This window comes from Leishmania major, chromosome 34 (genome assembly GCF_000002725.2).
Source record: "Leishmania major strain Friedlin complete genome, chromosome 34".
Taxonomy (NCBI): domain Eukaryota; phylum Euglenozoa; class Kinetoplastea; order Trypanosomatida; family Trypanosomatidae; genus Leishmania; species Leishmania major.
In genome coordinates this window covers 1,241,121-1,256,866 of record NC_007286.2, presented here as the reverse complement: position 1 = coordinate 1,256,866, position 15,746 = coordinate 1,241,121, and the positions used below count along the sequence as shown (strand labels likewise).

Here is a 15,746-nt window from a genome sequence, read left to right as displayed (position 1 = left end):
GATCGCGCCGTGGAGCACACGGGAGCACGGAAAGAAGCGAAAACAAAACATACAAAAAAAATTATCGAGGGAGAGCAGACCGTAAAGGAGACGGCGCCATCGCCAAATGAAGGCAAGGCAAAAACTAGTGAAGGGCAAAGACAAGCACCAAAATGTGCATGTGTGTGTGTGTGTGTGCGTGGGCGTGGGCAAGAGATGAGGGAAAGGGACCACACAAAAGCAGAAGGGATGAAAAAGAAAACTAACAAAGAGAGCTCATGCTTGACGGGCGCCGCTGTGCTTCTCAGAGAACGAGAGAGAGAGAGAGAGAAAGAGCGTGTAGCACACGTGACGGAAAAAAGGGGTGGAGGCTGCATTGCTTCAGGGGGAGCGGAAGGGAAGGAGTCAAGAGAGAGGCGCAAACAGACAGACAGCAAAAGAGGCAGGAACGTGACGCAGAAGGGAGAAAATGGAGGAAGCGCACGGTCTTTGATGATCGAAAAACAAGGACTAATTCGAACTCTTCCTTCTACGTCGTACGTCTGTATCCAGTTTATTCCCTCTGCTGTCGCTTTCACGGTTGCCACTGCCTCGGTGCTCCCCTCATGACCATCCTTTGATCACTTTCTCATAGCACCTCTTCACGCGTCGTGTGTGCGCCGCCTTCGCCCCCTTCCGCCGCCGTCTCTCGCACGCGCAGGCACGTGTATCCAGCCACGAACGGCAAAACAAAAAAAGAGACCCGCCACCCTTCCTCTCGTTTTATGCTTCATGTCCGCCACCAACCCGGACCAGACCGCACTCCCCTCTCTCTCTACGCTAGTAGGTGACGGCCACGAAGCTAACAAACACCAAAGAGAGCACAATATGTGCGCCGCTGCCGTCAAAAGCCCACCGTTCAACAAAAAAACAAATAGAGGGAACAGGGTGAAGTCACTGAGGATGAGCAACAGAAGGGAGGGCGGGGCTGAAGAGGAGGAGATCGCTGTCGTCTTTTATCGGTGAAAGGCACGCGACGAAGGGAGTAGCGTATGACGCGACAAAAGAAAGAAGGAGAGGGGAGCAAAACAGTGGAAGCCGTAAGAGTAGGAGAGCGACTCTCCGTTGCAAGCGAACGCGTGGGCAGTGGTGAAACTCGGAGACGGCAGAACAAGAACAAAAACCTAGAAGAAAGGCGAAGTGAAACAAGGTAGGGAAGACGAAGCTCTGTCGAAAGCACGGAGAGAGAACACGAAAAAGAGGCAGCGCCTTTGTCAGTTGAATGATACAAAGGAGGAGACGCGTGGGACCGGTCGCATCATCTTCAATGAACGTGCATGGAGCAAGAAGTTAGACAAGATAGTAAAAGAGCAACGTACGAGATACAGATGTCGAAAGCCTGCACGCATCACGCATCACATCCTCATAGACTCACAGGGTACCCGAGAGAAAGAAAAAAAAGGAGCATAACTTTCCGTCCTAGAGATAAAAACTACGTGCGGAAGCGGTATTCGTCATTTTTTTTGCGCTTCCCTTCGGTGTCTGCGTATGCATGTGTGTGGGTGTGCAATCACGGATAGCAGCGACGACTTCACTACCGGAGTCGGCGTGTTCTCGTTCTCTTAGAGAGATGACGGTGCACAGCAGCCGCGTTTGCGTTTCCGTGTGAGAAAGGGAAGCGGAGGGTGCAACGTTGGAGGAGTCAAGCACGCACACACAGGAGATAAAAAATGTAATGTAGTGCAAAATGAGAGGCAAACGCGTTCTTGAAGGAAGAGAAGCTATACGAGAAGAAACAGAGTGGAAGAAGAGATCGAGTATAATCAAGACGAGGAGGGAATGTGGGGCGAGGAGACACAGTGAAACAAAAAAAAAACAAAGCATGGGAAGCGGAAGAAGCTAGATGGGGGAGGGGGAAGGGAGAAGAGAGGGAGAAAGAAAGTCCGTTATAGAAGGAGGATAGACGTAACCAAAAAAATGGGCGAAAACAAAACAACACACATAACACACACGTAGAGGAACAGAAAAAGAACGCGGAAAGAAGAAGTGCCGACAAACACGAACAACAACAACAACAAACAAAAGAGAAAAGCATAATATGCGAACGTTGTTTCGGAAAGGAAGGAGGAGGAGGAAAGTAAAAGGAGATGAAAGAGAAGAGGTAACGCAAAACAGGACGGAGAAGAAGAGAGCAAGCATACTTCACGTTATAAACGGGAAAAAATGGCTCACTGCAAGTAAAGAGCAAAAGCAAAAAGAACGAAAGAAAGAAGAAGCAAGACGAGCGCGAAAGAAATATAAAGAAAGCACTTGTCTGCGTACATCTATGTATACAGATGCGTGCCCTTTCTTTGTCGTTGCTTCATATCTTTCCAGCGAGCGTCCCCTCGTAGCCCTCCTTTTTTTCCTTCTCTCTCTTCCTAACCGCCCCCCCCCCCCACCCTCCTTCCCTCAAAGAACACACAAGGTGCACGGAAGGCATACGGAAAGAGAGGGAGAGAACAAGAAGAGAGAGAAGGGGGAGAGAGAGCAGCGCTCCTGTGGTCAGCTCTAACTTTTTTTTCTATTTTTCGGCTGAGCGAGCGAAAGAAAAGAGAGAGACAGAGACATGTAGACAAGGAAAGATGAGAAAGACAACAAACAAAACGATGGGGGCGATGTAGAGAAAGTCACGGTTGTGTGTAGTGGTCAACGGGATAAACATGGAGATATAAAAGAAGACGCACAGAGAGAGAGAGAGAGAGAAAAAAAAACCAAGAAGGTGGAATGAAAAGAGAACCAACGAAGAGGAAGACAACAGGGGAAGAGCAAGCGGATGGAGGGAGGAAGGGTGCGGGGGAGTCGCAAAGAAATGGCAGCAACTAATATCAAACGACAACAACGTACAAGCGCACAGAAAGCAAATCACAAGGAGAAGCGCGCACGGAAGACCGCCAAGTGGAAAACTACAAGAAACAGAATGCGGTTCCAACGCGGGAGCGTGAGTAGAGAGAGACGCGGGGAAGAGACGCGCAAGAGAACGACCGCGCGAATCAAAATGAAGCCGGCAAGGATGTGCAACACACACGCACGCACACAAGCGAATGTACGCACTTCTGCAACGCATCCACGAACGCCACTTTGTCGCGGCGCGAGTTAACACAGAAGGTGAGATTCGAGAACGAGAAGTGAAAGGGAGCTCGCTGGTGTGAGAGAGGGGACGGTTATGTGCGTTCGGTGTATGCCGATGCACCCCATATCAGGCACTTCAAGTTCCGCAGCTCTACCGGCAGTGACACTGCTCTTGTTCTGTTCGTTTTCGAGGGGTGGTATTGGTTGGTGGTGGTGGGGACTCGCTGGTCGTGATTGCCTTCGAGCACAACTACAACAGGAACCGCGAGCGAACGTGCGCATCTCCTGTACCTTTGCCATTCGGTGGTTGTTTTGCCTCTCACCATCCCTCTCCAGCGCGTGCGAGTGGTCTGATCACTCCGCATCAGACAGCATGAACGACCCATCGTAGCAGACACGCAACGCAAGAACACAAAAACAAAACATGAGTCACAGCGCAGCAGCGAAAAAAAAAATGCAGCCTTACCTCAACACAGCGCTCTTGCCCACCGACTCCCTCGTTTGTGTGCCTGTGAAAGACTTGTTCGGACACTGCTTGTCCGCCGACAGAAGACGGCTCATTTCGGGGGGAAGGGGGCGTTCAGCATGCCGACCACATCATGGATCACTTTTTTATTGTACTTTTCAAGTACGCTTTTTGTTGTGAGGGGAAAAAGAGAGAACGCACTTTTTTGTTTATCTGCTAAGAGGGGGGGGGAACATCATATTTGATAGAAAGGGGCGGCGGCAGAAGCATGCAAACAAAATCGTGAAAAAGAATCGCCTCCTCGCTCCTCCAATCTTCGTCTCTGAGGGAAAGAAGAAGACTGTGGAATGGGAGATGTACAAGGCGTCCGGAAAGGAGGGCCGAAAAAAAAAAGAGAGAGATGTCCGGAAAAAAGAAAGCGTACGATCATGCATGCATACGCACAGACACACATGCGTCAGCCCCGGCAGTTTCCCACCCGCTCTTTCGTTCCTGTTTCGTTTTCTTTTTGTTGGCTTCTAGCCACAGAGAAATGAAGTTTTTGGGAGGCGGGAAGGGGGGAGGCGACAGGCGGAGCCAGCAGAAGTGAAACACTCATTTTCGGCAACTTGAAGCAGCAAAACAAAAAGCGCTAAAGAAAGTCGAACAAACGAAGACGCAGGAACTGCCAAAACGGGGGGAAATCTGCGTTCGAACTCAGTCGTCGTAGGAGACAAGCGTGAGAGCAGCGGGAAAAAAAGAATAAAGCTAATGAGCGAAACGCACCAACGAACGCAAAAAAAAAAAACAAAACGGCAACAGTGAAAACACACACAAACACCTCTATTCCACGTAAGCGTGGGGAGGAGGGAGGGAGGGAGGGAAGAGGGAGCGTTTACCTTTCATTGCATTCCCCCAAGCCGCTCCATCATCGCTCTTCTCCTCCTGCGTCAAATATCGGCGGGATAGCCATGGTTGAACTCGTGTTGTGTATAGCGTGTAGCGGCCACTGCTCGTGAAAGGACGGGTGATGATGGGGACCTCATGCGGGGCAGGAGGCGAGGAACTGAGGGGTGCAAGGGGTAAACTCGGAAGGGCAGTTCCAAGGCCGCAACCACAACAACGAAACAAAAAGACGGAAAGAGCATATCGAGCAACACCAACACAAGACAATGGTTCAACGAAAAAGGAGCGCAAACGGGAAAACGGATCGAACACCGCCAAGAGACGAAAAGAGGTCCGATGGAGGTGAGCGTGACGTTGAGAGGACCAGAGAAAATGGTGCTGAAAAAGACACAAGAAAAAACAACAACAAAAAAAGAGGGAAAACAGAAGCACACCAAAAAGCAGCAAAACGTGGCTTGACCGTGTTCTCGAGTTTGTGCGTCCTTTTGTGTTTGTTTGTTTTTTGTTGTTGTTGTTTTCACGTGTCTCCATTTCGTGCTCTTTTTCGTCCCTTTGCATGTGTTGATCCGCTACCACTTTCGATGACAGCGAAGAAACACACGTCAGATGATGGGATGAAGACAACCTCAAAAAAAAAAAACGAAAACGCCAACGAAAAAAAAAACGCAAGAAGGCGCATAGGTGCCCTCGTCGCTTTCTTTTTTTGCTGTCCGCTTGGAGTAGAAACAAACACAAGCACAGAAGCAAATAAGAAGCGAAGAAAAGAGGGCAAACACACACACACACACACACACATGAAGACGACTTCGTCCACTACCGCGCCATAGCACAAACAAGGAACTCGGCGCCAGTTCTCTATGTTTTGTCTTGTTGTTCGCGTAGAAGGGCACTTCTACCGCCTATGTGCGCGCCACAGCTTCGTTGCTCGGTGCGGGTATGGACGAAGAGGAAGAGGGGGGAGATGCTGAGGGCGAAGCCACGTGAAATACAAAAAAATCTCTTTCGCTCATTTGATCGAGCGTCCTTGCTTCATCGCTTTATGTGGTCGATTTCCTCGCCCTCCTCGATCAGTGCCCCTTTTAGCGCTCGATCGCTTGCTGCATGGAAATAACATTGTTGTTTGGTTTGTGATACGCCCAAAGAGAACAAAAACTCACGCGCTCGCACATCCGCACACGTGACGAAGAGGGAAGCGCACACCACTCACAGTGCGTCGCAGTGGAGACACCACAGTCAACGGTGATGGTGGCGTCACATTTTCGCTTCTGTGCTTCTGTGCTTCTGCGCATGCTTCATTTTTTTTTCTTAGCTTCCTTTGTACAATCTATCACTTGGCTCCTTTTTCTTCTCTCCTCGTCGAGTTTGTCAGTACGCACCTGTCTGTGCGTGCGTGCGTGCGTGTGCGCATCTTCTTCGTATTGTCGTCCACTACACGAGGACCTTGTAGTGTTTTTTTTTTTCGCTAGTGGTTTCGCTACTACTGCCTGAGCCGAACAGATCGACGGAGATGCGCCCTTACCTTCGCCAGCGTGAGCGAAAGAGGCGGAACTTGGAAGCAGGGAGAGAGGACTACACCGAGGTCATGAGCGAGCCAGCGCATTCGTCTCAAACGATCCAGCTTCTGGGGTGTGCGCGATCGTGCCGCTTACACCCAGGCCATTCCAATAGGAAGAGAGTTCGTCACTTATACAAGAGTATGCATACACGTATATGGTGTGATTTGGTGCAGGGACGAGAGTGCGGTGCCGCAACGTCTGTTCAGCTTTCTGCACTGGAAACCAACAACAACAAAAAAGACCAATCATCTTCGTCAGCCCTCGATCTCGTCGCACCGTTGTCACACGAAATGCTTACCAAAGTAAAATGTGCGAGAGGCAAGGAAAAAAGGGTGTGATTTCCGCAGGAACCGGTGCACGTCACCTGTCGGCTTTGGAAAGAGAGGAGGTGCGTGCACGAAAGAAAGCTCGAGGATGGGCCGTCAGCGTTCACGGTCTGAGGCGCGTCCTCGTCATCGCATGCATACATACATGCATGCATGGGAACAGAGACGAACGAAGGACGAGCAGATCGACTTCGGCAAGAGCCATCCGAAGAAGAGGAAGAGGAAAAGGAAATTGGAGAGGAGACAGAGACCGGCTGGCACACGCACGCACACACGCGCGCACATATATGCCGGGGGTAAAGGAGACACACGTCAATGAAAGGGGAACCCCCCCCACACACACACACACGCACACACCAGAGAGGAGACAGAGGCAGTCAGGCAGGAACTGCGACAAGAAGGAGAGAGCGATTACGAAACAACAAAAGAACAATAAAAAATCAGCAAGAAAAAAAAACGCGGCGTGAAAAAGAAAACAACAAAACGAAAACCTACGGTGTGCAGAGTTGGCTTCTGTGTGATGTCGTGCAGGGGTCGGAGGCAGCGCGAAAGACACAATGGAGAGCTCCAAAGAAAAAAAATGCAAAGCGTAAAAAATCGGAGATGACCATGTGTATAACACAGCCGTGCTAAAGATGAAGGAGGAGATGGGGAAAGGAGAACGTGGCCTGCACCACTCATAGCTGTTCGGCTTGATAAGGCACACGTGCCTCGTGTGAGAGCTGTTTCCTGTCCCATGGTTGTGTTTGGTCGCATCGCTTACCAGATGAAGGATCTGGTCGGATTGACATTCGCCTTATTCGCTCGCCCGCTCGTCGTGCATAGTCATCACTTACACGTGTGTGTGTGTGTGGGGGGGTGCTTAAGTGTGTGACAATCCGCGTGATGGTGAGCTTCCTCCATCTCCTCCGCCTCCCCCCCTCCCGAAAAAGAAAAACGAAAAAAAAAAACATGAAGAGAGAAACGTAGAAAAAATAGCTTGGATTTCCGAGAGTTGCTTCTTCCCTCTACTTTATCTGTCTCTCTGTGTGGATGCACGGCACGCGCAGAGACAAGGCTACAGCATCGATGTCCTTGAAGCGTCAAGTTTCTGTTCACGTCTGCGATGGGAAAGCGGGGGATAACATAGAACGAGACGCATCCAGTATGCGAGGTCCACTATGGCTCCTATTCTCACAACTACACAGGCCCTCCCCCTCATCCACCACTTTTTTCTTGAGAAACACCAAGGAGCTCCCCTGCACAATTCCCTTGCTTTCTTGTGCGTCTCTCATCTTCGACTCGAACATCCCTCAGTGGAGTTGAGGCCATGCAAACGATCTGTAGGCAGTGCATCTTTTTCCGCTGTTGCTTCCGCTCCTCAGTCCGACCGGGCGCCACAAGTGTGTACCAATGGGGATGAAAAACGCGCAGGCCTACCAGTCCCCAAACTGCAAAACGCCCGCAGGAACCTTAAGAACAGAACAAGAGGAGGGAGGGCAGAACAGCGGAACAGAAAAAGACAGTATCAGAATACAGAAAAAAACAATGAAGAAGGGCACACTCTACACGTAATCACAAGCACACAGACATACCCATGCACATGTGCAGATGTGGGTATGGATTATCGGCGTTTGCTGCTAGTTCGATATACGATGAGTCGAAGCTCAGGGAGACCCTCCACACACAAAACAAAAATGGCGAGTTTTCCGGAGAACGAAAGGCACTCTTGCGCCACGTTTGATCCAGAGGCACGATCAAAAAAAAGGAGGAAAAAAAAAGCAAGACAGAGAGAAAGAGAGAGAGCCGCACGCACACGCAGACAAGCACATCTACGTATGCAAGCGAGGAACAAGCCGCCGACAAGCACAAAAAGAAGAATGAATGAAATGAGATACACAAAGAGGTAGAGCGACCCCACCATTGTATAAAATGCCTTGGCTTGGTAGTTGGGTTTGTATGTATGTGTGTATGTGTGGGGGGAGGGAGGGGGGAGGAGAGTGACAAGATGGAAACGTGCGTACGCAAGTGGGCGTCGTCTGCCCCTGTAGATATGTTGATGTCGGGGGTGCTACTCAGGTGTGAGGGGCAAAAGACATTAGGGCAGTGAGAAAGAGAAAAACAGCCGCAGACAACGACGCAGGAGAGATGAAAGAAGACAAACGGAGAAGAGACGGAGCACCGCCTCCTCTCCTGCTTTCAAATTTAAAGAAAACTAAACACCTTTAACGCTAGAGTACGTGACAGAGAATCGAAAAAAGGGCGAAAAAGAAAGCGTTGTCGCGTCACCGCCGCCGCCATAGCTATCATCATGAGCTTATTTTCCTCCCTCTCCCTTTCGATGTCAACTAACACAGAGCAGGAGGGCAGGAAGAGACACACAACGAAACATGCATAGATAATGAACGACACAGAGGCAAGGCGGGACGAAAGGCGAAAGAGAAGAAGACACAGAGAATCAGCAAAAAAAAGGGGATCTAAAAAAAAGTTACAAAGCTAGTCGAGCACAGACAACAGAAAACACAGACATACACACGCACAAACGCATACACAGGAATGACAGCCGAGGGAAAGGAAGAGTGCGCATGTCTGTGCTCAACAACAAAACAGCGATAGACATGATGCGGCAGAGAGCATGAAACCAACAGATAAATCTTTCAAAGCAAAAAAAGAAAGCGAGCGATACGGGGTCTGCGTGGTACAAGCCAGAGGGACGAGAAAGAAATCAGTCAGAAAGCTAGTTTGTGTGTTTGGGCGTGCGTGCATGTGTATGCGCCTGCATTTCGAGAGAGACATAGAGACAGGAAGTACGCGTGCAACCCCTTCCCCTATCCTCCTATCCCCTCCTCGCCTCTCCCTCCCATAGGCATGGTCGTCAGATGCAGTGAACTTGAGGGCAGGAAACGACAAACGGACGGACACACGCGCACATGCACACGCATATACACACACATATGCATGTGAAGAGGAAGACGGAGTGGGCAGAGCTGAAAGCAACCAAGAGGTCTCTCGTGCGTGTACAGGCAGAAAAAAAGTGGCAAGAAAGACGAACAAAAAAAAAATGAACGCATGCGCACACACACACACACACACACACACGCATACAAATACACGCATCAACGGAAAAAACGCACCGAAACCGTACTCTACGCGCACCAGCGGCACGTTGGCACACACACACACACAAGCACACCTGCACCCAACGCACAAGCCTAAAAAAACGTGGGAGAGGGTTCAATGGAATCAAAGGAAAATCGGCGGTAGGGAGGTGGGGGAGGGGAGGGGAAGGCCTCCAAGAATAAAATGCGGGTGCAGTAAGAGTGCTTGTTTGTCGCGAAAGGGAAAGCTTGGCGGAGTGGGGCATGGAGAAGACGTCAAGATGAACACACGCAAAAGTCCGTCGAGCAGCAGAGAACAAAACTACTTCGAAGGTAACACAATGCACCCTTGCCTGTGACCTCTTCTGTTCTCACTTTCCTCCTCTATTCCTTTTGGTTGTGGGCCCTCGCCTTGTCGACTGCAGCTCCACATGAAATCAGACCAGCACCATTGGTGGCTCTCCATTCCCCGCTCATCCGCCGCTTCTCTCTTTGCCGCATCGATATATATGTATATATATATATACACATATGTGCATATGTATATCAGTATCAGCGCGCGGCCATGCTTCTCTCTCCTCCTGCGTAAAGGCGCGATTCAGCGTCGGGAACAAAGAAAAACACGGTCCGCGCAGCCACCATCACCTAGTCCTTCGGCTTCGGCACCGGGCGACCCGAGGTGCGGTCCACGCCACAGCTCACCACCTTTCGAATCACACGGGCCGAGGTAGCGGGCGGCTGGCGCGATGATGGCGAGGCGGCGCGCTCCGGCGTGGAGGATAACGACGGTGCTGTAGTCAGCCCGCCACCCGCTATCAAAGACGCGGGAGACTGCTCCATGCTGTCAGCCGTCTTCAGCGGCGTCGCCATCGGCGACATGAAGGGCGACGAGGAGGCGGTCGCCTTCGAAAGCAACTTGAGCAGCGCCTGGGTTTCGGTCGGCAAAGCAGCCTTCTGGCCCACGACGTGCGAGCGGATCGGCGTGTTGGCAGGGTTCACTGCCAGCACTGCGGGAGTCTCATCCACCTCGCTGTAGCACGCGTAGAAGCTTTCCTCCGGGGTGCAGCTGCTTTTCAGCAGACACGGCGAGTACGGGTCGTTGCGGTACGGCGTCGAGCCAGGCGTGAAGGGATTGGCGAAGACGTGGCTGTCGAGCGAAGAAGAGCAATACGCTACACACGCGGCGGAGAGCGGCATCATTGCTGCGGTGTTCACAGCAGTTGTCGAAGCGGTGACATCTTTGTGGTATGCGAGGCCGGAAACACGCTCGCGACACGCAGACGGGGTGACCGTCTCCGCAGCAGCCGCGCGGCTTATGGCTTTGACACTGCGCAGTAAAGCACGTTGGCGAGGAGTACTTGGAATTACTGTTGCGGCAGTGGCAACCTTTAGGCCCAACGGGGCGGCGTCCTTGCTGTTACGAATGTTCTCGGCGTTGTCCACCGCGAGCGTGCAGTCTGACAGCGGGCATGCGGCAGAGGTAAGACGGCTCATTTTTCCTTTTGGGGCGCTTCGGTGACGCCTAGATAATGAACCCTTTCCCCTCGACAGCTGCGTCTCAGCTCAAGTAGATAGAAATTTCCGTTACTTTGCAAATCTGCGTGTGCACGTACGCTCGTCAGCAAACGCGCAGTTGCCAGGCTTTATTTTCTTTGCGGTGTGCGCGTTGTGCAATCGCATCCACTACGGGAAGAGGAGCACAACTGCAACAACGGAAAAAAAAGAGAGATGTGGCAGCGAAACGCTCGAAGACACAAAGTACAAACTTAAAAGATAGATAGATAGAGGACGCGATGATATCCACGACGGTGAGAGTGGAAGGACACCGAAACAACAACGAAAAAAAAAGAAACAGCGAAAAGAGTGATATTTGATGCTAATGGGGAACAAAACAAACGAAAAAAGAACGGAGTTGTTCAATCGAAAACAACAAAAAAAAAACGCAAAAAAAAGTGAGAAAGGCCGAAGAAGACACAAACAAAATCAAAGAAAAACGCGAGGCGCAGATCCTTCGTTAAATAATAATAATAACTGGCAGGATCAGCACACACATGCACACAGGCCGATGGGCCGACACTCTTCGCGTGTCTCTTTTTTTGTTGCTGCTGTTGTTTGTGACAGCGGCTCTTTGCACTGAAAAGGAAAGGGGGTGAGGCGAAAAAGAGGATAGGACGCTGTGCGCGAGCGCGTTGTGTGCCCTCAGCGAACTGCTCTCTTAGTGTACTTGAGACCTCGATGTGCCGCTTACTTAATCCTCAGGCGCCACCGGTGGTGTATTTTGTGCGCGTTTTCTCGTTTCCTTGTTTCTTTCCTGCGGCAGAGCATGCACTCGTTCTCTTTTCTGCCCCTCTTTGTGTGCTCTCCGTCTCTCAACACGTGAGAATCGGGCAAAGCAAAAAAAAAGAGCAGGATAGGAAACAAAGGAGGGAAGGAGGGAAGGAGGCAGAGCAAGACCGAAACAGTGCGTACAAGGGGCGTCTTTCACTGCTGTTGTCGTTGCCTTTGTGAGTTGTTTGTCATGTGAAGTTGTGTCCCCTCCCTGCTGCGTTCCCCTTTGCCTTCTCCTCCTCGTCGCGGAGCGGCTTAGCGGAGGTCGCGTGGGTGTGTGAGTGTGAGTGTATGTGTGTGAGTGAGAGAGTGAGAGAGGGTGTAGATAGAGAGACAAGCTAAAACAAAAACCCAAGATGGGAAGGGGGACAACCAATAACCGCGAAGAAAGGCAAAACAAAAAAAAAACAGAAAGGAAAACACGAAAAAAATGGGGGAGGAGCACCACGTACACTGGATCAGAGGCACAACTGTGGTAGCCTTAAAATGGGGAGGGGAAGGGAGGGAGAGAGGGAAGATAGCTTGGTACACTAGTCGTCGTAGTGGTTGGCGGAATCGGCGGCGCGTTTGAGAAAACCCGTTGCTTATCGCTTTTTTTTGTTGTTGTTGTTGCTGGTTTGCTTGTTTGTGAGCGTGGAAAAATAATGGCAGAGAAAAATCTACAGGAAGTGCAGGTGTGCGCAGGGGCACGAGAAGGTGCAGGTCACGGGGACGGCGTGCGTGTGAGGTTGAGAAAATATGTGGTGTGGGGGTGTCACGGTGGGGAGAGAGGAAAACAAGGAATTCGCATGGACACCGAGAGAGACGCATTCGCGCACGGGGGGAGGGAGAGAGAAAGAGACGTCAACGACGTTGCGCGAGCAGTGCGTTTATGGAGAGCAAGCAAATGGAGAGGGAGTCGGAAGAGAGGGGTGAACGGTGTGACGGGTTACGGAGATGGAAGGCGCTGCATGTAGCCGCTCGTGAGATGCATGAGAGTCCTGTACTGACCGATGGAGCGCTCCGCCGGTGGGCTAGTGTGGGGAGCACACTGCTGTATTCGGCCCCCGACTGGAAAGATACGCATGTGCCCGAAGGATAACGACGTCACGACCTTCACGCACAGCAAGAGCTCAAACAAAAAGACAAGGGACTGTCATCCGCTCCTTTCCTCACCCGATGAGCTGTGGTGTTCGCACTAATTGCCCCGCGACATAACGTGCAGAGTTACTTCTTGTGACGCCCTCGATTACACGGGCAACAACGCGGGCAGAACAGAAAAGCAAAATGGGGAGGTGAGCGAGAGCGACGGGCGGGTGTGATTAGGGTAGCCACATGAACACAGCAGCAAGAACACCACCAGACGGCACCGACGCACACACATACACATATGTACACATACACACACCTCCACCAGATACTTTTCGGCAGCGACGCCTTGCACCGTGGCGCTCACACTCTCCCGAGTGCTTCCGTATACCCCCACCCAGTCCATGCCGGTCCCACAAACTGAGGCACCGCAGGAGAGAAATGAAGCCACCGATGCATAGTCGGCTCGCGGAGCCGTAGGAAAGCTGAGCGAAAAAAAAAAAACAAAGCTGAAGCTTGCAGATCTCAAACCGTCTTTACATGCTGGGACGGTGAGGAGAGAGAGAGAGGGTGGGAGGTCCTAGAAAGAGGAATCACTTGACGACGGTGGTGGCGCCCTCCTGCGCGAGCAAATTCACGAGATCTTCTCTCTTGCACGTCAAGCGCCTTGTCAGCCGCGTTAGCATGCCTGCAGCAACAGCCAAGAAAAAGAGCCCAAGCGAGAGCACATTGAAAATCATGGCGCTATCAGGGCCTGGGATCGTCGTCCCGCTCGCCACGGTGGATCGCACCCAGTAAACACATGCGTCATCCTCCTTGAGAGTCGCCAGCGCGGCAGACAGGGACTCCCTTTTGCCGTCCGGCCACGCGTAGCTGCGATTGAGCAGCTGGAAGACGGCAGCGAGGGAGTCCTCGTGATCGATCTGAGGTATCGAGCCAACCGAAGCGGCGTGGCGACGCTGAACGTGACAGAAATCCAGCTGGGATGATACCTCCGCCGCGCCGAGGTCCGCCGGGGACATCGCGCGGTGAATTACCACGACAGGCTGCGGCACGAGTCGGTTGCTGTTGTCGTCTGGCGGCATCTCCCCCAGCGTCGACCAGCCGAAGAAAAGCTGGAATCGGCCGAGCAGAACACCGTCGTGAGCGCGGCAGGCTCGACCACCGGCGCCGCCGCCGCCGGCCATCTCGTGGCACTGTCGGGCATGCGCGTACGCGGCCTCATAGGCGGCGATGTGCACAGGCGTTACGGTGGTCTCGAGGAGAACTGCTAGCGTGTTGGAGACGACGTCCGCGTGAGCGTGGACAATGCGCGTGGTGCCGAGTAGAGACTCCATGTTGTACAGGGAAGGGCGCACAAGATGCAGAGGAAAGAGCAGAAGGGTGCGGACCACGTCGCCCTCGCGGAGGAGGAACGAGTGCTGCAGCGCCGACTCCTCGTCGGCACCGTCCGAGCCCTCGCGCTTCTCAGCGTCTACCCCAGCGTGGGCGTCAAGTAAGACTAGAGCCGGCTGTAGATTCACGGTCAGATAGCCGTGATCCTTGCCGTGGGTGCGCACCTCGTACAGCACCTCTGGGGAGCGGCCAATCCGAGACGATGGACTCGCAGAGGCCGACGCCTGCCGCTGCGGTGTCGCTTTCGCCTGCCTCTCTTTCGGGGATGAAACTATCGCCGCGGTTGGTAGCGCACTGCGCAGCTGTTGAGAGAGCCCGCCAGGGCCGATGTGCACCTGAAGACGGTCATCCCGCGCGTAGGCGGGCAGCTCGCGCGACCACACCTCGCTCAGCGCCTCCAAGTCCGACGCCTCACCCACCACCATGCTCATGCGAACCTCGACCTTTAGCCGCACAGTCGGCGGCTGCGCAGCCGCGCTGTTCCTGGGGAAACGCTCCTGAGTCGCCTTCACGGTGAAATGCTGAAACGGGGCGCCAAAGTACTTGACAAATGACGGAAACGCAGCCTTGAAGATGCCTCGAGGCAGCCCCTCCTGCACGCCGCGGCCGGAGCGGCCGCCGTTGAGCAGGGGACTCACGTGTTGCGTGCACAGAGTGTCGTGGTAGACGAGGTGGTAAGAGCACCAGTACGCATCCTCGCCGCCGCCGGCGCGTGAGGAGTCGCGTTGAATGACGATCCCGTTTGGTCGCGAGTGCCGGGGCGTCGCTGAGGTCCAGCTCAGCGGCGACGAGGTCAGAGTCGACACAAACTGAGCGGCCCACTGAAACTGGCTCGCCGCGCCCCGTTCGTGACTGGCGCCGCAGAAGGAGACAGACGAGTAGGTGCATACGGCGTGGTGGGCGAGGAGGCGCCGCAGACGGTCAAACAAGACGCTGTTACTCTCATTCTCCGCTGACAGTGCCGCCGCGTCGCCGCCGCGGCGCTGGTGCGCCTTCGGTATGGACCACTCGGGCCGCCACTTGCCGCCGCACCCGCACCAGTCTAGGCGCTCGAAGCCGCGGCGACGCAGCACGTAGTACCAAATCGGGTCAAAGTCCTCGTCAAAAGTCAAGTGCTGGGCTGCGGCGTCGTCGATTTCGTTCGCCTCGGCGTCGCCCTCCCACACCGCGGCGGCGCCAGGCTTCGCCGGCAGCGTCAGAGACATCTCCATTGCCACGGACACCAGAGTAGGGGTGGTGCCTCTCTCATCAAGGCTGCCCGTCAGTTCTTCGACCATCATTGAGTACCGACGCGACGTATTAGCTGCATAGGGGTGCGAGGGTGCCATCTCTGCCGCCGCCACCCATGTGAGCACCACAACGGCAAAGGCGAGTAGCACACCCGAAGCGCTCGGCCGCCGCTCCAAAAGATGCATGTCGCCGTACGTCATGTAGAGAGCACTCGGCGCACCTGTTTTTTTTTTCGTAGAACTGGATAAACAGTAAGAGCAGCTAGACGTCTTCAGAATAGTGCCATCAGCTTCGAAGAAGCGCCTCACAGACAAGAGGAGGGCAGGTTTGGCGGCGTGCGTCGTTG

General features: G+C 53.0%; 2 protein-coding genes across 2 annotated transcripts; both read right to left on the bottom strand.

Moving 5' to 3' along the window:
- Nucleotides 1-10,024: 10,024 nt before the first annotated feature.
- On the bottom strand, nucleotides 10,025-10,579 carry LMJF_34_2740 (hypothetical protein; the record flags this gene model as incomplete). The annotated part of the gene is made up of 1 exon (XM_001686325.1): nucleotides 10,025-10,579. The coding sequence occupies one exon, from the start codon at nucleotides 10,577-10,579 to the stop codon at nucleotides 10,025-10,027; it is 555 nt and encodes a 184-aa protein (XP_001686377.1).
- A 2,789-nt stretch (nucleotides 10,580-13,368) lies between these two features.
- On the bottom strand, nucleotides 13,369-15,600 carry GPI16 (putative GPI transamidase; the record flags this gene model as incomplete). Its single annotated transcript, XM_001686324.1, has 1 exon — nucleotides 13,369-15,600. The coding sequence occupies one exon, from the start codon at nucleotides 15,598-15,600 to the stop codon at nucleotides 13,369-13,371; it is 2,232 nt and encodes a 743-aa protein (XP_001686376.1).
- Between the last annotated feature and the right edge of the window lie 146 nt (nucleotides 15,601-15,746).